Source organism: Pseudochaenichthys georgianus, chromosome 1, assembly GCF_902827115.2.
Source record: "Pseudochaenichthys georgianus chromosome 1, fPseGeo1.2, whole genome shotgun sequence".
NCBI classification, from domain to species: domain Eukaryota; kingdom Metazoa; phylum Chordata; class Actinopteri; order Perciformes; family Channichthyidae; genus Pseudochaenichthys; species Pseudochaenichthys georgianus.
In genome coordinates this window covers 14,945,547-14,970,406 of record NC_047503.1, presented here as the reverse complement: position 1 = coordinate 14,970,406, position 24,860 = coordinate 14,945,547, and the positions used below count along the sequence as shown (strand labels likewise).

At 42.7% G+C, this 24,860-nt stretch overlaps 1 protein-coding gene across 5 annotated transcripts; it reads left to right on the top strand.

Moving 5' to 3' along the window:
- The first annotated feature begins 840 nt into the window (after positions 1 to 840).
- Positions 841 to 24,859, top strand: micall1a (MICAL-like 1a). Of its 5 annotated transcripts, XM_034091524.1 has the most exons (18): positions 1,846 to 1,928; positions 2,241 to 2,289; positions 6,649 to 6,697; positions 6,898 to 6,923; positions 11,544 to 11,685; positions 12,077 to 12,177; positions 13,351 to 13,496; positions 15,604 to 16,376; positions 16,454 to 16,514; positions 17,262 to 17,683; positions 18,602 to 18,978; positions 19,060 to 19,188; positions 20,070 to 20,196; positions 21,222 to 21,312; positions 21,844 to 21,917; positions 22,971 to 23,085; positions 23,168 to 23,214; positions 23,612 to 24,859. In XM_034091524.1, the coding sequence occupies exons 5-18, from the start codon at positions 11,601 to 11,603 to the stop codon at positions 23,746 to 23,748; spliced, it is 2,685 nt and encodes an 894-aa protein (XP_033947415.1). In that variant the 5' UTR covers positions 1,846 to 1,928; positions 2,241 to 2,289; positions 6,649 to 6,697; positions 6,898 to 6,923; positions 11,544 to 11,600; the 3' UTR covers positions 23,749 to 24,859. The 5 variants fall into 5 exon arrangements, with proteins under 5 accessions (XP_033947261.1, XP_033947204.1, XP_033947415.1 ...); XM_034091448.1 differs by lacking the exon at positions 6,898 to 6,923; XM_034091604.2 differs by lacking the exon at positions 2,241 to 2,289 and having other exon boundaries at positions 1,910 to 1,928.
- Position 24,860: the final 1 nt, after the last annotated feature.

The window sequence follows — 24,860 nt, the reverse complement described above, 5'->3', positions numbered from 1 at the left end:
CAGTACCAGAGCCCTAGAGAGTAGGCTTGTTTGAGACGCGTTGCGGCTCGCCTCGACAGTAGACGAGAATAGCCGATCGCAGCCGGGGGAGGTCTCAAAAAGCTCGCCTGAAGTCGGACAGCTCGGAGTCGGCTTCTTCTTCTTCTTCTTCTTCTTCTTCTTCTTCTTCTTCTTCTTCTTCTTCTTCTTCTTCTTCTTCTTCTCTCGGTTTTTTGGGGGATTGCAAACAACTTTAAGGTGCATACTGCCACTTCCGGATTCCTCGGTTTGCATTTGTAAAGAATGCACACATGTGTTTAATCGTTAATGTCAGATATGTACTAAGTAAATAAATGTGTTCCTGCTCAAGATTAGATTCAACTTTATTGTTATTGCACATATTACAGGTACTGAGACAACGAAATGCAGTTTAGCTTCCAACCAGGTGCAACAAGCAGTAAAGTGAAAAGTAATGTACACAATAGACAGAATAAAATATAGAATGAATTGAATGATGAATAAACAGTGAGGGGTATGAATACACTAGACTAGATATGCACAGCAGCCTGTGAGCAGTATGAACAGTGTGTATGAATATGCTAAGAAGATATATAAAGTATGAAAACGGTAAGCAGTGCAAGATGTATAAAATATATAGATATTCATTTCATGATGATAAACATTGTGGAACAATGATGAAAAATGGGAATGGATGTGACGACGTAAAACTGACACAAAACAACAACAAACTTTTGCCGAGCCAATTGGAGAGTTTCATCAGCAGCACGGGGTAAAAACCACCAATGACCTCGAGATACCAGCGAGTAGTTTCCCATCAAGCATTTCGCTTCCGCAGCCCGTGGAGAGGAACTGCGCCGCCTCGCCGCGCCTCGCTCTCAAGGCTGCGCAGGTTTGCGCAGGTCTCGCTTGTCTCAAACAAGCCTAGAACGTTTTTTTAGCCTCCCCTCTTGGGCGGGAAAAGAAACACCAACGTGACACTGTAGGGTGGCAGCCAACGCTTCAATCAATGCAGCTACAATGGCTTGGGCTGCCAGCATTGATCAGCATTAATGGGACGGGATGTATTTTTTACAGTGTCATTTAATTGTGTTGCCGCAAAGTGGGCGTCGGAAGCGGTCTCCAATAGCGCGTGCAGTTGCTAACAGACTTTTCTATGCAGCGTTTTAACAGCCAGTCACTGACTGCACCAACAAACAAAACCGTGCTGCTGGCCACCTCAATGAGGAAACTGTCCCCCCCTGCTTCGCTGAGCCATTATCGCCCGAAACTGTCACGGTCCACGGACAACAGTGCCAGCGCCCATTGAAGAGAGGCAAACCTGCAAACTGCTGTCAGGAGCTAACTGCAGGCTAACGCCCCTTAGCTACCAAGCTGAGTTCAATACGTGAAGAACTTTGTTGGCAAGCTACCGTCATCATCTCTGGATATTAGCCGTGTCTTTAACCTTGTGTTTCTGGTCAAAGTATCTCTTTAGAGATAGGAGTCGTTGCTGACTAAATAACTCTGTACATGAGATACACTGGGGCATAATGTAGCCTATTGTGTGTTTATAAAAGTTAAGTAACACCTTGCTAGCTTGCCAGCCATGCTAGTTTTTCTTAACGTGACTCACTGGCTGGTAATGAATGCACCGTATCTTTACTTCGGGTGTTGTCTGGCCCCTTCACTGACACGCTGCTGATGACTCGTTTATGACCAGGCAGAAAGACTTTGTGTCGTCTCCCGTAAAGCTTGTGACAGAGAAACGTGATTTTATTGACAGACTACTTTGATATCTACAGTACCATGGGGTCTCTGAAGGCTCTCCAGGAGTGGTGTCGGCTACAGTGTGAACATTACAACGATGTGGAAGTAAAGGACATGTCAACGTCCTTTCGGAACGGATTGGCGTTTTGTGCCATAATTCATCGTTACAGACCAGAATTAATGTGAGTAACCCGGAGTCTAACGACCCAACATTAATAGTATATTGCATTATTAATATGTAGTTAAAGTTAACGGTATACGGTGAAAATTGGACGCATCTTTTTGAGGAGTGACATGCTGAATGCTGTTGTGTTTTCAAATGGTTTTAAAGTACTTTAATACGCAGTATGTTAATCCTTTTAGGATACAAATGAAAAACCAAATCAGTAGCCGGATCATGAACTCATCTATGCTCCTGTTTAATCCATTAATAGATTTTTTAAAGACTGGGATTATGTGAGACTAGTCTGTTTTTGTATACCTTTTTTTTGTAGAACGCTGACTACCTTGAAAACACTGATAACTGATTGAATAACTCTAGTGGTAAGATCCTTTGCCATATATGTCACATTCGTATCAACAATGTATGTTTTTGTGTTGTATTCTCAGGTTTCAGGATTTTTAGCCAAAAACCTCCAAACATTCTTTTTTTTCTCCAACATTTAAAGTGGGAGGCCACTGTGCTGTTATTAACTCAGGCTGACAAACTATGCCCTGTCTGTAACAACACACCCCTCCTCTCAGGATCTACACCTACACACACATTACAGAAGCTCCCACAAAACACAACAACAGTATCAGTGTGACCAACATATTTATTATGGCGATGAGGAAATCCCTTTGTTACGGCAGAGACACCAAAAGGCAGTATTTTTTATTTGGTAAGAAACAGCCTTTCAATACTTACATCTTAAGAATATGAGGGCCGTCATGTGTTGGTACAACACATATTTTCACTTTAAACTGATTTTAAGACAGACAAATAACAAAATCTGCATATTTTAGAGGCAAAAAATTATTCTCTTCAATTGTATGCATTAAAAATCCCTTAAATAATTATCATAATTTTTTTAACATGTTTTTATTGATATAGCTCAACTCTTGATCTTTTGTTTCAAGGCAGGTACATTTTTGTTCTGAAAAGTTTCTATTAGTTGCAGCTAGTGCTGCGTACCTGGACTCACATTCAGGTTCAGGTCCGGACTCAAGTCCGGAGGTTCAGGTTCAGGTCCGGACTTATAAGTCCGGACCTGAACCCATGGCTTGTGTCAAGTTGCGTGAGTAACTAAAGTGAACTTATTGTGAGCTAATTATCAATTGAAAATTAACTCATAATCAACTCAAATTCAAACTTGTCAGGTTTATTGTGCTCCCTTCCAACTTGTGTCTACATTTCTCTACAAAGTACAAATGACTTATGACAGCAACTACAGTGAACTACTACAAAGTTCAAACATTTATTTCATTTACCAAACTAAAGTAACCAAACAGTCCCTGAGCTGACTGAGCCTAAATCCCTAAAGCGTTGCTGAAAGGTAGAGTATAGAGTAGACTATACACATTACACTGTTACACACCTACTATAGTATACAGTATAGGCTACACTGTATGTACAGTCAGAGTGTACTGTACTGTCTGTACACCATGTATTTTCTACAACTCTACATGTGTACATTATACAGTACATACTACATACATAGTGATGTACATACATACTGTTAGAAATTCAAATCAATGTTGATATGGCGTAATTTTGAATTAAATACACTATTTAATTGAAATCAGTTTTATTCTTAAAAAAAACGGAAGTTCACTAACTATTAACTTAATACTTTTATTCTGAAAATTATTCACTTCCGGTTAGCATTAGCATGTGGCGAAATGCTACGTTTTCAAACCGTGAATCGAAGGTGAAATGACATGTGATGTTGTACACTGAGCACACTGGGATTAGCACTCATTTATTGACGCTGAATAACGTTTATCAGGGAATGTTTAAATAACCACAGACACCAGAATATAGTAAGTGCTAGTTTTTTTGCGAGTCCAAGTACCGGTTCCCGACGTTTCGGTTTTAACCGGACTTGAACCGAAACTTTTTACAAGTCCAGTACCGGTTAGGCGTACCGGTACGCAGCACTAGTTGCAGCGTGTCAGTAAATATAAACGGAAACTCTGCCCTTCATATGACTCGCATTGGACATGCATCTCTGAAGTAGCACCAGTGTAGCATAACGTGGCTTTATTGGAATGCTTGACAGCCTCAGATAAGTGTTTGGACTCCTTCTGAGATATGTTGTACGAGGCTTTTGTATAAGCAGCCAGTACAGGAGGGGAACATTTGATGATGGAGTGATTTTAGACAAAAAGCGTCTTGCCCATGCTGCTAACCTCTCAGGTGGTCCAGGCTTTTTGTAAGTAAATTGGACTATGCCTGAAGGATAGCAAACATTCACTTGAGGACAAGTCAGTGAAGTGGAATTTCTCTGCAGTAGAGCTGAAAATAAGTGCTTGGAGAAATCCTAAAAACCCAGCTTTGGAGCGCTGCCGCTTCAATTTGTGTCCCAGCATGCCTCCCTCTCCAGCCCTCTGTGTAGCTGCAGCACCCCAACTGAACTCGCTGTGATCCAGACAGACAGTCCGTCGGGCTAATCTGCAGCTGAGACCTCCGCCTGTCAAACTGAATTTAGCTCTAATGGCTGGGCCTGGCCTCCGTAGAGCTGCCCTGCACTCTGCAGCCAATGTATTCTCATCAGAGTACACCTCACTGATGCCGAGGGGGCACGTTAGTACAGTTAATGGCCTCATCTCAGTTTCAGCCCCACACCGACTGTCACTCAGCTTTTCTGGAAAGGGATGGCGAGATGAAGCTTTGAAACTTTCCTGCCAATTGGTTCGCAAAAGGGTTCATCTCACAAAGCTTCATCATGGGCTTCATCTGAACACAAACCTGTTGGTCAAAGTGTGTAAAACAGGCAGATTTGACATCTCAATAGTGTGCTGTATCTCATACCGAGTTCCCAATGAGTAAAGCCTTAGAATAACTCTAAACAACGAACATAAAATCATATTTTCATGTCAACAATATTTCCAGTTGAATGATTGTGATTGAAAGCCTAAGGAGGCTGGTAAACATTGCAAAGAGAGATTTGTATTCCTTAATAATATTCGTAAACTTAACCATGTTGTAGCCTGAGAAAGGCTAAACCATATCAAAGAATACATTTATTAACTACATTATCTCATTTAGCTGTAGCTTTTATAAACAACAACCAAGACGTATCGACCAGGCGTTGAACCAGGGACCCTGCGGAGGCGAGTCAACTGCTTTCCAGCTGAGCCACAGCACAGACACTGAATATACCTGAAAACACTGCATACTATTTATTGCTGTATTTATTCATTTATTCATGTTTTTATTCCTACATTTATTTATGCTTTTATTCATTTATACTTCTGACATGTTCCGACCTCTATATAAGTGAGGGTCTGAGCTCTCTTAATTCCATCGTGTCACCGGGCCCGGCCCCGGGGACAGGAAGGGTAATATGGTTCTTATTGATCCATGGGTATTCTGAGCGTTGTGGTTCAACCGATCTGAATCGCTTCCTGAAGCAGTCACGTGGTATCGACAGGCAGCAAGGCTTCGTTTGTCATCGATGACGTCACTGGCCCAAAACGATACAAGCTTCACAAAAAGCTTCGGGGATTACTCGACACACGCTCCGAAGCCTCGGCGCAATACGTAACATCACTAGGAGTAGACATGACAGCGAGGAATCATCTATGGTCCAGTTAACCAAAGTGCATGGGACAGTGAGGTCAGAATTGCATTTGAATTCAATTATCTTCATAAATGCTGCAGTTGAAACACTAACGTCATCAACTTAGTTTTACTTTCTCCTCCGTGTTGGCATTTTATCTCCATAATGCATGTTTTGTCCCCCCTGCTCAGATACCAAAACTACTGAATATTTTGTATTCATAAGCTCCATTTTTGATTTTCACGACGTCCCCTATCCAGCAGTGTGTTGGATACCAAATGTGGTAGATATTCTTGTTCATCCCGGTTTTGAACATATGAATCTAAAAAGCCCGTACAGTACACACACACACACACACACACACACACACACACACACACACACACACACACACACACACACTCCACTCCTGTGCATTCCTCCTTCCCAAAATAAACCTTGGAGCGAGACTGGACTATGTTTGCAATTCAGATCACACACTGCACTACATCATGCACGTCGGCTGCCACCGTTTGTCAAAAGTTTTTTTTTTTAAAGCTTCTGGCTGCAGCTCCTTCTGTATACGTTGGTAGATGTGACACGGTATTGATGTTGGAGCTGCTGCTGTGACCATGGGAACTAGATTAGAGAGAACAGAGGTCACTTTGTGCGGCTCCAACACGGAGCTCATTCACAGGGTTTTTCCCTTCTTGAGACTTCCACATGGTCTCCACAAGCTCTCTCACCAGGGTCAAGGTGTTTTTTCTACCACACTGTTTTCCTACTGTTAACATAGATTTACTTATGCACACTTTCCTCCCAGAAGATGTTCCAGTTTTACTGCAGGATGTTTACAGGCTTTGGTTCCCTGGCCCTGAGGCATTTCAAAGCAGAGCCTTGTAATTATCGGCCCATCACTCCCCTTTGGTGTGCGAGTTCTTTCCTTTTGTACCTGCACTTCATAACATAAATGGTTTAACAATCAATACTGTACTGTCCTATATCAGCATGGCTTTGTTTTCTGAAGTAATCCTGATGTAAAAGGACATACTATGATTTGCAGTTGTTGCAGACTAAATGACTTTACACCAACTACCTGCATACCCAGCCTTATCTCAAATTGTATCTTGACATCTGAAATGTTTTCTTGTCATTTCAGAGACTTTGGCTCGCTGTCTAAAGAGAATGTGTACGACAACAACCGACTGGTGAGTCTACTTTACTCCACTGGTCTTATGTTGCTTTTATTTTACTTTGAAGGGAAGTATAAGTCACTTATTTTGTTTTAGGCGTTGCATTTGCTTCTTTCAGCCGTTAAAATATTACTAAGCCTCACATTTGCATGCAGTCATGCTGGGTGTGACCTCAGTGTGTTTGACTGTGTGTCTTTGTCTTACTTCATTTCCAGGAGCAGAGTGGGAGCAGGCTAAAGCAGTATGTCCTAAAAAACAGCCTGAAATAACCCTGTGTGGGGACCATTTAAATAGTGCTGAATTTGCAGCTTAAAAGTTCTTGGATAGAAACTAAGAGTCCTTTTGGGGTCTTTCCACATTATCTGTAAGCCAGCAGAACATTGAGGGATAAAGTTGTCTCCTCATTTCCAGTCTGAGCTAAGTTGGCAGCTCTTTGCTGCTGTTTATATCATTTTTATCCAGCTGCTTTCAGGGAAAGTGAGGCGGGAACAAACTCTGTGTGCAGGCTGTCATTATAGAGAGGCGAAGTCCCGCCCATCTACTTCCGCCCCATGGGACCTTATTTCGGAAAAATCATGTATTGAATCAATGGGGAGAGAAAAATTATCTTTCGATCCCGTTTGTGCCACAAATTACACACATGATGTTTGTTAATCTTAAATAATAATTTCCATGTCAAAAAAGTCAGTTTGTCGTAAAACTGTTGAAATATAAGACTATGAAAAATACGCAACTAGAAAGACTACAAATCCCAGAGTCGCGTAAGTGATGTCATTAACGTTACACCTTACACTCGTGTTACTCACCGAAACCTCGTAAAGCCGGTCCTGCATGCTGGCTCTCACGGAACCGACTAACTCCCCTTGTGTGTACGTACAGTTCTCAACATGGCCAGACTTGTAGTGATTTTCACCTCTTTTAATACTTTTCGCTTCATTCTGAAAGAAAGAAGAGAAATGTGCCAACGTGACGGCCATCTTGGTGTTGGTGACGTGTGCGAGACCAGAGATGTAGTTCATTGAGCGTTTCACACAAAAAATGTGTTACTTCACAGTTTTACGACACGTTTTTATTTTTTTGACTTCAAAATTATCTTTTACATTGACAAACATCATGGGTGTAATTCGTGGCACAATTCAAACGGAATCAAAAGATAATCTTTCTCTCTCCATTGACTTCAATACATAATTTTTCCCGAAATAAGTTCCCATGGAGGTCCACCGGAAGGGGAGGGACTTCGCCTCTCTATATATTAATGAAGATATTCACTGTATCCATAAGGCCCAAGCCTGAGTATTCTAAAAAGTACAGATTTGACTATTAAGGATATTCCTTTTATCCTACTCTTTGTGCTTGATTATTTCTTAGTATTACTTTTTGAAATGCACCTTTCATACAGGTGCATACAGGGGTCTACTTTAACAAGTGTTTGACCCTCTTCATATATGACTGACTGCTGTCAGAGGTTGAAACCTTGTTGTCAGTCTTCACTGTAGTTGCACACATTACTGCTAACTGTAGTCTCTCACTGTTTGAGATACTTTATTAAGTTACTGAACGTGTCGGGTTCACTTCCCTCCACTTGCTTACATTATGTCACTTACCCACCCATGAACTATTCCTCTTTTGTTTTAGATTCATATCTTTTGTGGAATCATCATTCATATTTAAATAGAATTGCTTTTATAAAAACAAGTTATTCCAGTGTGAATATGAAAGTAAAATGTGTTAAATGAACTTCAATGACAGCTATCTCTAAATGCTGGCTAGCTTTCTGTCTCCGGATGTCACGTTGATATCAAGATGAATCGGCAGCAGGAGTCAATGAATTTGGGCTTGGGCTCTATTTTTAAAAGTCATTTTTGGTTTATGCATTTGGAACTGATGTATGAATGGCCTGTATTTCTAGTTGGATATGCAAAACAGCAAGCATTTTATTATTCTTGAATTCCCCCTACATTTAAAACAAAGTCTCATCTCCAATAGAAACACCTGTTTCCCAAAGGGTCCACCTGCATGAAGTTAAAGTCTGGAGGAGGTTCATGAAAGCAGGTCAGGTGACCCAGACAGGCGGTGCTGGTCTGACCTTCCTCTGTGTCCTTTTGGGGAACTCTGACTCACAGGTGCATCCTGCTTTGGACTAATTGCAAAGAGAGCAAAATGTTTCAGTTCATAGTCATACACGAAGAATGTTTTGAACTAACGGTTATCTGGACTGTTTATGAAGATATCTGCGTATAGCTTAAAATATGTTCATACAAAATGTACCTTTTGGCATTTCCAACAAGGATAGCTGTGGAACAAGTCTATGAAGTGAGACTGTATCAGTATTGAGCATTAATATACATAAATTGCAAAACATATTTGTAGCTGTAAACCAGGTTATTGTACAGTGTTGGCTGGATTATCTCAGTGTTGAGTGACTGCCAACAGATGTATCCCTGTTACGTAGCTTCAGTGCCGGTCTAATTTCTTCAGTGGAATTTTTCATTAGACTGATGGTTATCCCCAAAGGACAACACATGACATTATCAGCAAATGGCTGATGCTTTGGCAGCAGAGTTAGATTATTCAGGACATCAGGTATGCCATGGTCGGTTGGTCATGGCAAGCATCTTTTTTTGCAACAAAACAAATAGTCAATAGTTAAATTATTATTTTCTCAGTTTCATCGGTTTATTTTTTTTCAAAGTTTTGGAACTTTTAAAAGGAGACACAGCTTAATACCTAGATTTAGTATAATGATTAATTGAGCAGTAACGTGTCTTTCCGGTTATGGCAGTTATGATGAACAGACTTCATTTTGAAGAGTTTCCATTGCAGCTTCTTAGTGCCATGTCTAAAAGGTGAAAACAAGAATAGGGATGGGTACCGAGCCCCGGTATTAAACGGGCCCCAGGTTTGAATTATTAAAGACCGTGGTACCGTTAAGCTCCGACGTTAGCGGTCTTTTTATCGGTACTGGAGACATGTAATATATGTCATGTGTATTATTGCTACACAAACATTATATTGCAGTTTTAGTGTCGTTAACTCTGTTTCTAATATGCAAAAAGACTGCAAAATGCGTCTATGAATATTTTTAGTATTTTCGATCTCTCTCCCGTCTGTGTGCGAGGGTGTTGCTACATGCAGCAACACACACACACACACACGGAAGAGATGGCGGAGAGAACGCGCTCCGAGGTGTGGTTAAACTTTACCCGTCTCAATGCTCGTTGCCTAAAGTGCAATAAGAGTTTAGCATGTAAGGGCGGTAACACGAGCAATTTGTCTAAATATCTTGCAAAAGTGCTCCACATTCAGACGGAGAAATGCACTGGGTCTTTCTAGTAGCTCTGGAGTGGAGTGCACCAGATGGGCGTAAAAAAGTAGGGCTTAACTCTAACGTCGGGTTTAGCTACGTCCGACGTAGTGATTCGAATTTACACCGAGTGCACCAAGCCTGACTAGTCTCGGGCGTAGCTGCGCCTGGTCTTAAGATGCGCGTCCACATGAATACACGCGAAACAGTAATTGTTTTATCAACGCCATTTTACAGACTCAGAGGACCGCAGAGAAGTGGGAATTCCCACACCCACAGCATCAGCGATGACTCAAGGGGAATCCCAAATGGCCACACCCCGAAAGAGAAAGAGGGATTTGTCAGAGCTACAGCGGGAACTGACGGAGAAAGAAATCGGTGCTGGAGGGCCAATGAAACTTGTCTTATAGCCCGACATGCAGTTGTGCGATGAACATTAATCATGTCTCCCACAGTATTTTTGAAAGGCCCCGTTCGCGTAGAATCTGAGCGCAATCAGCACCTGCAAGGTTGGGGAGAGCGCAGCGTTTCGGTCTGATCCGTGCTGGAGTTGAGGGGAGATCTCCTCGATTAAATCAAAAAGGCCTTGTCTGCCGAAACCTCTCTATCAGTTCACTGTCTGAATAGATGTCCAGTGGGTTTGTTCGATCACGGACGACTCTTTCTCTTCTTAATGCCCTTTCATTGTTAAACATGTAAACAAGACGCCCTGCCATCGTTAATATCCTTCTTGCCTGTTTTACGTTACAATGGATACTAGTCTGTCTTTCCGATTTACGCCTGCTCCATACTAGGCGTAAAAGTTACACCCGGGCGCAACGCATACAGGGCTTAAGTCTAAGTGGTGCACTAGTCATAACTTTAGTTTGGTGTTAACCTTCGGTTCTACGTCGGACGTAGAGTTACGCCCAGCTTATGCCCAGCTGGTGCACTCCACTCCTGTAGTCCACTCGTATCCACGAGTAACGTTTCCACGTCAGGTGTTATGTATGCTAGCAGTAACACACCGAGTTAACTACATTATTCAAACATGGGTTAATGATTAGACGTAACTGAGTTATTTATTTTGTTAAAGTTTCAGCTATTCTGTTTACAGTTCTGTCATCAGATTATTTAATACGATTTGTTAAAACGTTGTTTCTTTTGATGTGAAATATTATGTATTTAATTTAAATAAAAAGCAATGTTAGTTGTGTTCACAATTTGTTTAGTTAGTTTACCTTATTTTTTTTTCTCCAAAAGTACCGTTAAAAGACCGGACCGATAAGCGGTATCGATAAAAGTAGTAGTACCGTTAAAACCTTAACGATGCCCATCCCTATAAGTAATACGTGAGTCTGTTGCTTATTCTGAATTGAACACAAAACAAGTCGGGTCACATGGCTTAAGTGAATTGATGACAGTTGGAATTAATCCATGTTGATGGATGGTTACACCCCTATTTGGTAAAAAATAGCACCAATTACTTTCATTTAGTTATTATTTATTGTATGCATGCATGTCAAAACACTGGTGACCCTTCCTCAGCTTCCTGTCTCTGTCTTTGCCTCACCGTAGGCGTTTGAAGTGGCGGAGACTCAGCTGGGCATTCCGGCCCTGTTGGACCCAGAGGACATGGTGTCCATGAAAGTGCCTGACCGGCTCAGCATCATCACATACGTCTCCCAGTACTACAACTTCTTCAACAACAAGTCTCAAGGTGGTTACAGTCAATTCAGTTGGACTCACTTCATTCTATGTGAACATGAAATGCATATTATGTTAAAATGTTGACCGTATTTGTCACAGATCAAATTAATTTGATGATTTTGAAAATAAATTGAAAAAACTGCTTTAACTTGTGCTATACTGCACGTATTTTCTTTTTCAGATTCATTTGATAAACTTTTTTTTTAATTGTTCTAACCTTTTTTTCTATATTTCTATATGTATTTTTTTATAAATAGGTCTTTATTTGCACATTTTTTACAACAAAATCCTGCCTGGCAATAAACCTGATTATGATTATGAATTTTAAATCCAACTTGAAGCTGACCACAGTTTATATAATTTGTTTATATCAAATAACGGATAACTTCCTTTTTCCGCAGCAAACCTCCCTTCCATGAAAAGGCTCAGTTCTGTCGGTCTAAATGAGCCCGCCCAGAAAAGGCCCCCCACCCCTTTGGAAGACAAAGTGGTCGAGTCTGAGGTAAGAGAAAGACTGGGAACCCGGAGAAACAGAAGTGACCTTGTGCACGTGTTGATAATGATTTGTTTTTTATACATAATACCTTTTTAAAAACTGCATTACTGAACTACATTATTCCTGCATGATAACCGACTGGAGCTGCATGTTAACAAGCTGTATTCTTTAAGTAATATATTGTTTGTGGTGTCCTTCAAAGGCCTGGATAATCACACTGAAACCGCTTTTTTCTGTAGTATATCGGATCTGGAGCCTTGGGTTTTCTATATGTAATTCTGCATGTGCTATTCAGGGGTATTAAGTCATCAGATCTGTACAATACAAACCCCATCCTGCCGATGCAGTACAACAATGTACCACATAAGTATTTTATAATTACCACTTCCTCGTGTGGGCTTTGTGTTGCACAGCAGGGGAATAAAGTTCCAGAGGTATCGTCAGTCTGTAAAGATAGCCTCTGTATCCTGTCTCTCTTTTCTTTCGCATGCCTTCTTTCCTCCATCGCCACACTCCCATGTACTGGCAACCTCCCCTCTCCACTTCCACCCCCCTTCTTCAGATGGAAATCCATTCCACTCCCTCCTCCTCCTGCTTTTCTTGTTCCTCCTCACATCTGAGCCCCCCTCCTCTCTCTCCTGAGCCCAGGCAGTAGGTTAGGGGTGGGGGTGGGTTAGGAGGTGAAAGTTAGGTCAGTCTTTTTTAACCATCTCTTGTACAAAAAGAAAATACTAACTGTAGTACTATCCTAACACTGTGTGCCAAGTTTGGGAATGCGCTGCTGCTAACCCCCTCGCCCTTTTTGTTTTTACTAAAATACTAATTTAAAAAAACAAAACTCTAAATGCCTAAAAATAATATCAAATCATATAAAAAAAAATGGGACTGTTTAAGCCACTAACCCAAGCTGTTTGGGCTTTTTTACTAATAATTTCTTTATGACATTATGGAAAATGTGTGTTAAATCATGTTTAAAACTAAACAGGAAATGCAGTAATGAAGCACACAAATCAATAAGCAGTAGGTGGCAAGTAGACGTAGCTATAGTTCAACAAAAATGAACAATCCACATCCTTAAATTCTGACTCCGTGTTTGATCTCCACCTCCCCCATTGCTTTCCATCTCCCCCTTTCCCTAACGTTCCCTTCCCCTGCGTCCCGGGTCGCTCACACTAACAGAGCCAGCCTGAGGAAACTGGCGTAGAAGCGGCCTCAGCGGTGAAGCGCAGCACGCTCAGCAGCACCTGCGCCGCCTGCCAGAAACACGTCCACCTGGTGCAGAGGTTCCTGGTGGACGGCAAGCTCTACCATCGCAACTGCTTCAGGTAAACACTGCAGCTAATTTGAGTTTCTTTAAGGGGACCTATCATGCAAAATGCACTTTCTGATGTCTTTTATACATAAATATGTGTCTCGGGGTACCCACGCAGCGTCAGAAAATAAAACCCTCTCTCTTTTCCTCCGTACCCAAATCTCTAAAAACGGGGCTACAACGGAGCTGATCCACATTTGTGTCCGATGTGACGTAATATCTGAAATGCAGGCTGGCTTTACACCCACGGCCCTATCAGAAACGTTGCTATCAGAAACAATGCCCGACTGTTTTGGACGTAATATGGTCGGTGTTCACATTAGCATCGCTAACACTCAGAGCTAACCTGTACTGGAGAGCATGTGTGTGAAGAAGCAGGAAATGAAAAGGAACTCACCTTGTGGTATAACCAGCAAGAGAGAAAGCCTTTGAGCTCCATACTGTTTCAGAGATAATCCTTGATAATCCATGATATGGCGTTTCATCACCGCAGCATTTAGTTTAGACAGTAGCTGCCGGGTCCTGCATGAGCTCAGCCCCCTCCTCCTTTTTTTTTTTTTTTAAAGCTTTATTCCCCGAATCAGCACTTTTGAAACAGGAAGTGAAATGGAGGGATATGAGGCATGGCTATAATGGATGATCTGTTTGGTATTTTGAGCAAAACACTTCATAGACATGTTTTTTTATATATTTGTATATATCTGATACCTATGCTATTGCCTAAAAATAGCATGATAGGTGACCTTTAAAGTGATTATCCTCATTATTTGAGTCCTGGTTGATTTGGCAACACCTGCAGTCAGTGGCAGTGTTGTAGTCAAGTCACCAATTCACGAGTCCAAGTCACCCTCGAGTCACCACTCTTCGAGTCCGAGTCCAAGTCCGAGTCACCAAGGGAGAGTCGTAGTCGAGTCCGAGTCCAAGTCCGAGTCACCCAAGGAGTGTCCGAGTCATCATTACCTGTGTTCGAGTCCGAGTCCAATTCCGAGTCACTTAAGAAGAGTCCAAGTCAAGTCCGAGTCACAAGTCTTCATGTATTAATCTTCGTAGATATATGTTTTGAAATGTAGCTGCTCCTCTACATTGCTGTTATCCTGTCTATTGAACTGCTGTGAAGCGAGTTTGGCTACAATTCTTGTAATAGGTGCTATACAAATATAAAGCTTATTTCTAATATTAATATTATTATTATATATAAATAAACTATATTTAAAATGAGTTACCTTTTAGAGAAGTGATTATATTTGTATGCCAATATTTTCCTATGGTAAAGTTTTCGTTTTGCACTTTTATTTTGATAGTAATAAGATTGGGACTCTTATTTTGAAGGAACTTTTACAGGTTAAATCAGTTTAAGAGATTTAGCCCCAGAAAGCACATGGCTACTTAGCATGCAAAATGATGTCATTATGCATGTTAAGTAGCCATGTGCTTTCGAGTTATCCTGAATCTTTATTTATTGATTAGATCACGTTACTCTGATGATAGTGTTCAAGACAGCCTATATGTCTGAACCCGACCCTTAGAGTAATGTGTGACGGAGCCTTCTCTTCTATATTGTTTCCACATAGCGAGCATTTTGCTCTTTTCCAATGTGGAAGCAGAATGTGTGAAAGCATACAGCAGATGCGGGGTGTGTCTGTAGACATCTCTAGACTGGAACAGCGGGGCCCAGTACGTGAACTCGCCATACAGGATAGAGGACATCAGACTCTAGAGAAAATGTGCTCGAGTCCAAGTCGGAGCATCAATGTACGAGTCGAGTCCGAGTCATCGTGGGGGGGGGATTCACGAGTCCGAGTCCAAGTCATCCTGTGCGAGAATACACGAGTCCAAGTCCGAGTCGCGTCAATCAGTGCGCGAGTCCGAGTCGAGTCACGAGTCCCGAAAATCGGCACTCGAGTTCGAGTCCAGGACTTTTTCCATTATATCATGAGTAACCTTGCCCATGTTTCACCAGCTGAATTATTTGAATGTGACCCAGAAGAAGTAACAACCATTCATGCTTCATTTAGTGTGAATTTAGATTTGCCTATGTTTTTAATCTTTTGTAGCTTTATATCTCAACATTCTTTATGACTTCTTGTTGATCTCACTGGCCTGTGTCTGTGTTCTCTCAGGTGCACGGAGTGTCACAGCACCTTGCTTCCTGGATCCTACAAATCAGGAAGTAACTCGGGGGCCTTGGTTTGTACACATCACCTCGCAAGGCAAGCTTTAGCCAATCAGAACGGCCGGCCGGATCTGAGTAAGAGACCCCCATTGGCTGCTGAGTCTGTCAGAATTGGTCGCAGCCCGGTTCCTCACACCTCGCCCTCTGAGAGGGAACACGCTAAGACTCCTTCTCCTGTAAGACAAACAAATGAGACTGACACGCCAACAAATGAGACTGACACGCCAACAAATGAGACTGACACGCCAACAAATGAGACTGACACGCCAACAAATGAGACTGACACGCCAACAAATGACACGCCAACAAATGACACGCCAACAAATGACACTCCAACAAATGACACGCCAACAAATGACTCTGTCCTGGTCACCGCTGTCACAACAAATACTGCAGACTCTGTGGAAGAAGCAAAAGAGACGGAGGGCAGTGTGGAGACCGAGGTGACACCACGCTCTTCTTCTCCTCCAAACCCCTTTGATGAGAGCAACGACGAAGAAGAAGAAGAAGAAGAAGAAGAAGAAGAAGTGGAGAAAGAGGAAGAAAGTAAAACACCAGCCAAAGTAACGACCAATGGGGATCTCCCTTCTACACCGCTCATTCATCAGGAAGGGGCCAGTCGGCCAGTACCGGCCCCCCGCCGCGTTGCTGAGCCCACCCCCCCTCCTCGCCCTGCACCGCGGGTCCGCCTCCCCCGCACGGCAGACAGCCCTACAGTCGGTGCGTACTCACTGCACAATATAAATGATTACATGTAAAAATATGCACCTGTCCTCACAATGTTCTTAATATCACAGGTGAACACCAGAAGCCTCGGATTCCTCCCAAACCTCGAGAGATATCACGCTCTCCTGGAAGGTAGCTGCACTTCTGTTACTGGCCGCCAATGCATCATCCTTAAAGGAATACGTCACCCACAAAAGCAATCATGTAGATATCAATGTACCCAAGACCTGTTACTTTTCATTCTTAAAGAAAACATCCAAAAACTGAGAAAAGTCATGATGTAAAAGGTGGCCATGTTTCACAACAGTTAAAAAATATATCAAATCATTATTTTTATAAACTCACACACAAAGCATGTAGTATAATCGCAGTCTCATTTAGCCAGTAGCATGCTAACTACCCGAAATACATGTATCTTTAAAAAGACCTCACTATTTCAAGCAATTGTACAAAAAACAGGCATGTTTTTTTGGTGTGTATTAAATATGATTGTTTTACTTAAAATGCATGTGTTTGGGAAACAGTGAGCGTATGACTGGATAAATAAGACTTGAATAATATTGCACATGTTGTGAGAGTTTGTTAAAGGATGTTACGATGTAGTGTTTGATTCATTAAGAATATAATGCATTTTTAGGCTCTTTAAGTTCACCCAAGAGGGAAGCCAGAAAAACAAAGTATCAGAGTATTTTATATGCAATTGTCATTTTGTAGGTGATGTTTCTTTTTTGGAAATCATATAATCATATCTGTCTCAGTTCTAATTTCCATCTCGTCACAGCATGTAGTTGTGTGCCCCTCCGTTTCTGTTTGGTTGCATTTAGTTGCCTCCCCCCCTGTGTGACCCCTCCCTCCCTATCTGTGTGTCTCACTGTCCAGCCTATCCAGTGGCACCCTTAAACCCAAAGACCCACCTTGGCTGGCCCTGGTCCAATCAGACACCAAGAAGAAGAAAGCCCCTCCCCGTCCACCTGTTGGACTGTCAACCCCTCCCAACACAGGCTCTCTGTCCTCTCTCAAGGGGGAGGGCTCCCGACCCAGCACCCCCCCTGTGCCCGCGAACCCATTCGACGATGATGACGACGATGAAAATGTGGAGGAAGAAGAGGGCGGTGAAAGTGCGATTCCACCCACAGTTGCGGCGAGTCACCCGTGGTATCGCATCACCCAGGCAGCCGACACCCCAGGAGCAGACCCTCCCCCCACTGGGGGGAGCTCGTCCCGCTCAGCCAGCCCCGCGAGCGCCAAGAACAAGAGGCGTCCCGCCCCTAGGGTCCCGAAGCCCCCAACAGGTCAACAAGGTCAGTTTGATCAATGTTTCATTTGAATAACATCAGAGGTTGCACCATTCCTAGCTGTATGCTGTTTTATACAAGAAGGAAGACATTTTAATATCATATCCCCCCCCCCCCCACTAAGTCCTTTTTGAAGGGGGACATGCGTTTGCTCTTGTTGTAGTTCCCTACACTGCTAGTGCATGTTCTCCAATAACAGCATTGAGTGGAAAACAACGCGTCTTGCAGCGTTTCAGTTCATGGGTATTGGAATGGAACATGGGATGAATATTGGATTAAAGATTAAGGAAGATATTTTAGCATTCTTTTTTTCCCGATCAACCTCTAGCCAAGGTACCAAGACAAGCGTTCTTCATATCACCATCGCTTTCTTACATCCCGAATAAGTGATTTGCACGCATGAATAACAGCCAATGATTCTTCTCTAAAAGCCTGTCATGATTCGACCTCAGGAGAACCACCTGTGTGTTATTGTCTTCCTAGCACTAAATGATCCTACACAAGTATGATGTCGATAACCTGGTGTAATCACTGTGAATAGATGGGGATGGGATGGGGAGTCCGGGGTGTTTTGAAAGCACTTAGAAACTGAACAGAGGTTTTATAAAGATGAGTTTTCTAGCTACATAAAGTACAGCTTTATTTTGAGATGCCTGAATTATGTGCCATACTTTTTATCGATTTTAAAACATACATTTAAAACATACTTTCAGTGATTTTAAAGCCAAACGCCTTCAAATAAATAAATACTTTGTACTTCAGCACAGTTAAACTGGAACCGTAATGTGAAAGTACAAACATGAAGTGTGTTATGTTATAAATCGATGTTCATTGTTTGTTCTCTTCTCCTCCACGATCTGTCTCGACTTTGATTCCCGTTTCATTTCTGCTATTTTTCTTCACTGAACCTTCGTCCCGCTGCAGTCCTCCCTCACTCTCAGCCCTCCTCTTGCTCCCCCTCCCCAGCCCTCAGCACAGAGAGTCTCTCCTCCGGCTCGCACCACAGCTCCTCCCACCCCCCGCTGGGTGGGGGTCCCAGCAGCGACCAGGAGCACACCTTCACCAAGAGTGTCTCTGAGCCCTCCATCTGTTCCCCCTGCGACTCTGTGGCCTCTCCCTCCTCCTCCTCCACCGAGCGCCTGCCTCACCCTTTCCTCAGCCCCCACCCTTCTCCATCATTTGCCAGCTCCGCTCCCGCCACCCCCCAGAGCAGTCGCAGCTCTGGGACCCGAGGGGCCGCAGCGCCTCCTCCGAGACCCCCCACGACCCTCAGCCCATTGGCCTCAGGAGCTGCCAATAAGGTACCAGGTCCACCTCCAATAGAAGCAATAACACAACAATCTGCACATGATGTTTCAGCTGCATCTCTTTGCTCATTTCAGCGGATCTGTAAGGAGAACCCGTTCAACAGGAAAGCTTCTCCCTCTCCTTCCAAATCCAAACCACCAAAAGGCCCCCGACCCGCCAGACCCCCGGCCCCGGGACACGGCTTCCCTCTGATCAAACGCAAGGTACAGAAGTAAAACATTTACTATAAGGACGTTTCATGACATGCTGTACTAGGACTTTCACATTATTCCAGACTTACTAACGTAATAGGAATATTACAAATAATATAAAATAAAAACATACAAGATAAAACTACAACAATTAAACATTTAAATGAAAAAGACGTTCCTATGTTGCCAGTGTTTTCTGAGCCTGAATGATACGGGGAGCATCTCTCTCTGGCTCATGTTCTTCTCTCACTCGTCCGAGCCACAAATACAACTTTTACATTAGATGTTTTTGTGCCTCACATGAAGGATCACTAGAGAACAACTGCCTTCTGGGAACCTGAACCTACGATGTCATCGCTATGAGCTACTCTCCTGAGCGGCACCATAGATAAGCTGTATGCATAGATGTGCAGAGAGCTCTTAATATTGATCACTTTACAACAGTTACAGAATACATGTACTTTCCTGTCACTGTTGATATATATATATATCTCGCGCCAGGCCGTACCCATATCCGCAGCAGGTCTCCAAGGTGAACAGCCTCTGGCATGTTAGATCAAGGTATGTAATGGAAGTATATATATATATATATATATATATATATATATATATATCAGCATTCAGATCAGCACTGGGAAATAGCCACGGCACTGTACTTCCTTGTAGTCATGAAAGGAGTATCGCACAAGTGAAACAAATGAAAAAGGAAATCTTATCCTCTTTACTAACATTGAACTAAATTATTCTATGTCTTTTAATTACGGTTTCTTTATGACGTACTTCTTATGAATTTGTTATGGGAAAACTACACTACGACATTTTTACAACTTCATCGGAATTTAATACAATATTTGGAATGGCTGAGGAAGTTTTTCGCACCATGCCTCCTCCAGGTGCAGTCAGACCAGTACATCCCGGTGGAGGACATCCACGGGGAGATGGGTCAGCTGGAGAGGCAGCTGGACGAGCTGGAGCAGAGGGGGGTGGAGCTGGAGAAGAAGCTGAGGGACAACCCCAACGGTAACACATCACACTACGTTTAATAGATGTTTATTTTACTTTTGTACAAGTAAAACAAATACACGTAATACTTCCACTATTTGTATTATGAAGTCGGTCTAGTTGCTATAAATATACACAGTGAAAGCTTTGCAAGAGCAGACCGGACAGTTCTGTTGAGAAATAATGTGTTTTGAAAATTAGAGCAGGTTCTAGAAGAAACGTAAGAAAAACAAGCATACCTCATCTAAAACGAAATACTTTTTTACCTAAAAAGCTCACAAAAGCATCATTAAGGATTATAAAACGTGGGGTTGGGATACCCCAAGTGAAGGAGTTCAAGTATCTCGGGGTCTTGTTCTCGAGTGAGGGAACAATGGAGCGTGAGATGGGCCGGAGAATCGGAGCAGTGGGAGCGGTACTGCAGTCGCTTTACCGCACCGTTGTGACGAAAAGGGAGCTGAGCCAGAAGGCAAAGCTCTCTGTCTACCGGGCCATTTTCATTCCTACCCTCACCTATGGTCATGAAGGATGGGTCATGACCGAAAGAACGAGATCGCGGATACAAGCGGCCGAGATGGGTTTTCCTCCGCCGGGTGGCTGGTGTCTCCCTTAGAGATAAGGTGAGAAGTTCGGTCATCAGGGAGGGACTCGGAGTTGAGCCGCTCCTCCTTCGCGTCGAAAGAAGCCAGTTGAGGTGGTTCGGGCACCTAGTTAGGATGCCACCTGGGCGCCTCCCTAGGGAGGTGTTCCAGGCACGTCCAGCTGGGAAGAGACCAAGGGGTAGACCTAGGACCAGGTGGAGGGATTATATCTCTTCGCTGGCCTGGGAGCGCCTTGGGATCCCCCAGTCAGAGCTGGTTGATGTCGCCAGGGAAAAGAAAGTTTGGGGCTCTCTGCTGGAACTGCTACCCCCGCGACCCGACCACGGATAAGCGGGAGAAGATGGATGGATGGCAATAATGCTAGATATCACCTGTAAAGAACAATGCATAAAAACAGAAACATGACCAATACATCTCTGTGTTCCTCTGTTGTGTTTTCAGATGAGGATGAGGAGCACCTGTTGGTGGACTGGTTCACTCTCATCCATGAGAAACATCTTTTAGTACGAAGAGAGGCTGAGCTGGTCTACACGTGAGTATGAGCTATGTTGTAGAGTTAATAAACGAAACAATTATGCAACAAAATTGCTTGTCAAAATACTAATACCACAGGACAATACTTTTTTAAAAGCAATATTTTTGGGCAAGTGGAAAATACGTTACGTTGGTCCGGGGTCTCTAAATAGTGCGTCCGGGCCAGCGGGCCATTTATAATGTCGAGCCCTGCGTTGGATCACAGCCCTTCATCGGTTACCCCTCAGTTCCTTGGGAGCGGGGTAATTATTGTGCAGGGAAAGTTATTGTAAAAGATTCAAAGCCTGTATGTAATGGCAGCGGAATTATTCAGTGCAGCGAATCAGCCGAGTTCCTGCTAGTTACTCCGAGGATGAGGCATTTTCTCTGCTGAATCCTTTGCTTTTAAAGTGTAGGTCCATCATTATTGTGTGACTTTAAGAGGCCCTGTTATGCCTTAGGGCCCCTTGAATGTAAGGTAGTGTTAAAGTATATGAATGAATAAAGGTTAGCGGTGTGTCACATACTGTGTACGTGTTGCTCTCTGCAGAGCGAAGCAGCAGAACCTGGAGGAGAGGCAGGCTGACGTGGAGTATGAGCTCAGGTGTCTCCTCAACAAACCAGGTGTGTGTGTGTGTGTGTGTGTGTGTGTGTCCTCACCATGTTAACAAGAGTCATCACAGTCTGACTCATGAATGTGTGTAATGCTTGACTTAGAACATTAGCAACCCAAATGTTTTGTACATCTGCACACATTGTATTAAAGGGGACCCATCATGCAAAATGCACTTTTTGATGTCTTTTATACATAAATATGTGTCCCCGGTGCGTCGGGGAACTCACGCAGCGTCAGAAAATAAAACCCTCTCTCTTTTCCTCCGAACCCAAATCTCTAAAAACGGGGCTACAACGGAGCTGATCCACATTTGCGTCCGATATGAGGTAATATCTGAAATGCAGGCTGGCTTTACACCCACGGCCCTATCAGAAACGTTGCTATCAGAAACAATGCCAGACTGTTTCTACGTAATATGGTCGGTGTTCACATTAGCATCGCTAACACTCAGAGCTAACCTGTACTGGAGAGCATGTGTGTGAAGAAGCAGGAAATAAAAAGGAACTCACCTTGTGGTATAACCGGCAAGAGAGAAAGCCTTTGAGCTCCATACTGTTTCAGAAAGAATCCTTGATAATCCATGATATGGCGTTTCATCAGGGCAGTATTTAGTTTAGACAGTAGCTGCCGGTCCCGCATGACCTCAAAAAAAAAGGAGGGGGTCCTTTTTTATCCATTTTTTTTTTTTTGTATACCCCAAATCAGCACTTTTGAAACAGGAAGTGAAATGGAGGGATATGAGGCATGGCTAGAATGGGTGATCTGTTTGGTATTTGTATATATCTGAGACCTATGCTATTGCCTAAAAATAGCATGATAGGTGACCTTTAAAGTAGAATCACTAACTTCTTTTTTTTATCTGTGACAAGTTTTGCACACATTCAGTAAAACCTACTCTACTCACATTCATTATATCCGTTTATATATTTCTTCTACATGAATTTAACTCCTTCTGTTTAACTTGCACACTGCATTCCTGCAAAGTGCACCGTGTTCCCGTTGCATATGAATACAATAAAGAAAGAACTGAAATCCTTCTGTATCGTCCTTTGCCTCCTCAGAGAAGGACTGGACGGAGGAGGACAAGAGTCGGGATCAGGAGCTGATGTCGGAGCTGGTGACGATCATCGAACAGCGGAACCAGATCGTTAACAACATGGACCAGGACCGGCAGAGGTAACCTGCTGCTCTCTGTCAATCTGTGCGGCTCTGACCAGTCATGCTTTGTTTCTAACGGCAACGTGTCATTCTGTCACAGGGATGAAGAGGAGGACAAACTGATGGATGCCATGCTGAAGAAAAAAGGTACGATGAGGAGTGAATCCATTTGTCACAGGTTATCATGTTATTATCTATGTATTCACTTAGTTTGCCCAAACATGTGGGCTTTGTTCAAAAGCTCATTTTATATATATATAAAAAAAAAGATTTCTTATAGTTTGCCTTTTTTAATTTGAAGGCAGTGTTTTGTATTTAACTTGAAGAAAATATTTCAAAGATCATATTAAAAAAACCTAAATAATTAGCAATCTAATAAAAAAAGTATAATTTATATAAAGCAAGAGAATAATACAAAAAAAAGACTAACTATAGGTTCTTTAGAAATGTGTAAATCTCTCGTTTCTTCTTATTTATTTTGTACTGATTTTACGAACATTAAGAAATGTAAAGCAATTTGCGGTCTCATTTTCCTCCTCGTCAGACTTCCATAAGAACCCGGAGGTCGAGCCGCCGCAGAAGAAGAAAGGGGGGAAGTTCAAACCCATCAAGGTGCTGAAGAGGCTGAGCCATAAAGGGGAAGCAAGCAAGAGCCCCCGCAAGGAGAAGAAATCCCCGTAGACACAACGCTTCTCCTCCAAGGACATGAGACTTTTTAACAACTAGGGCAGATTTTTAAAAAGGACGTGAGCAAAGAAGATAAGAGGAGGTCGTCTGACTGTCCCCCCTCACTCCTCACCCCTCACTCCATGCCTCTCAGTGACCTTTTTTCCGTTGCTTTTGTGTGATTTTAGAGCGACGGTATGATGGCTGCTTTATGAGCGGACATGTTTGTAAGCCTTTGAAGCAACTGAGGTGACCCGCAGGTTGTAAACGACTGCACTGATTGGTTGTTTGTTGCTTCACTCTCCTTGTCGTTGCGCAGCGTGTCTGACGCTTCAGGCCTTATGAAGGCTTCACAGCTGATTGGTTTGAATCTGTTCCTGACACGTTTATTACCCTCTGCTCCTGAACCCAAAGATAAGAAGCTGGATATCTGAGGTTTTGTGTCTGGTTTGAGCCCGTGGTACGAGTTTATTTTTATTTTTATCTAGCCACGTCTACTCATGAAATGCTCGATCCACAATGCATCCCGAAGCTCTTCTAGCTGCTATGTTCTGACTGTCTGTGGGTCCCTTTTTACTCCTCCTGTGATGATGTCCCTTGTGTAAATGCATATCATCAAAGACGTGAACATAGATATTCAGTATTAATAGGCAGTTGTGTGACTGGAAATCAGATTGCTTTAGAACGGTTTGAAGATAAGTATTGTAGATAACCTTTAAGTGTCGGTATGAAAGGTCACACATGCAATAATGAACATAGATATACAGTATGTTACCAACTGTAGCAAAGCACCAGCTTACAACAGAGAAACCTGAATATGCAATCATTAATTTATATTTTACGCTGCCTTTCTGTGTGTTTCCATGTATTGCCTTAAAAGTGGATAGGAAAAAAAGTGTTAATATTGTTTGTACGTGCCATTTATTTAATTTCAGTGTCATTTGTTTGATGTAACTGTCAGTATGTTTGTCCTCCATTTGAACTGCAGTCTGCGGTGTGTCTCTGTGCCTGTCCTCCTGTCGGCTGTAACCAAGGGCTTCTGTAGCCGCATGTTCTCAAACAGCAGCAGGATTATTACAAAACATACTGACACTGGAAGGCAGAGGAATAAAATAACTTACTGCAAG

Bases quoted from the DNA above. Each gene is read 5' to 3' on its own strand.
- micall1a (XM_034091313.2), top strand. From the start codon at position 1,786: ATGGGGTCTCTGAAGGCTCTCCAGGAGTGGTGTCGGCTACAGTGTGAA. The intron at 6,698-11,543 runs GTGAGTCTACTT...GCCTCACCGTAG, and splicing joins TGTACGACAACAACCGACTG to GCGTTTGAAGTGGCGGAGAC. The intron at 21,313-21,843 runs GTGAGTATGAGC...TGCTCTCTGCAG, and splicing joins GAGGCTGAGCTGGTCTACAC to AGCGAAGCAGCAGAACCTGG.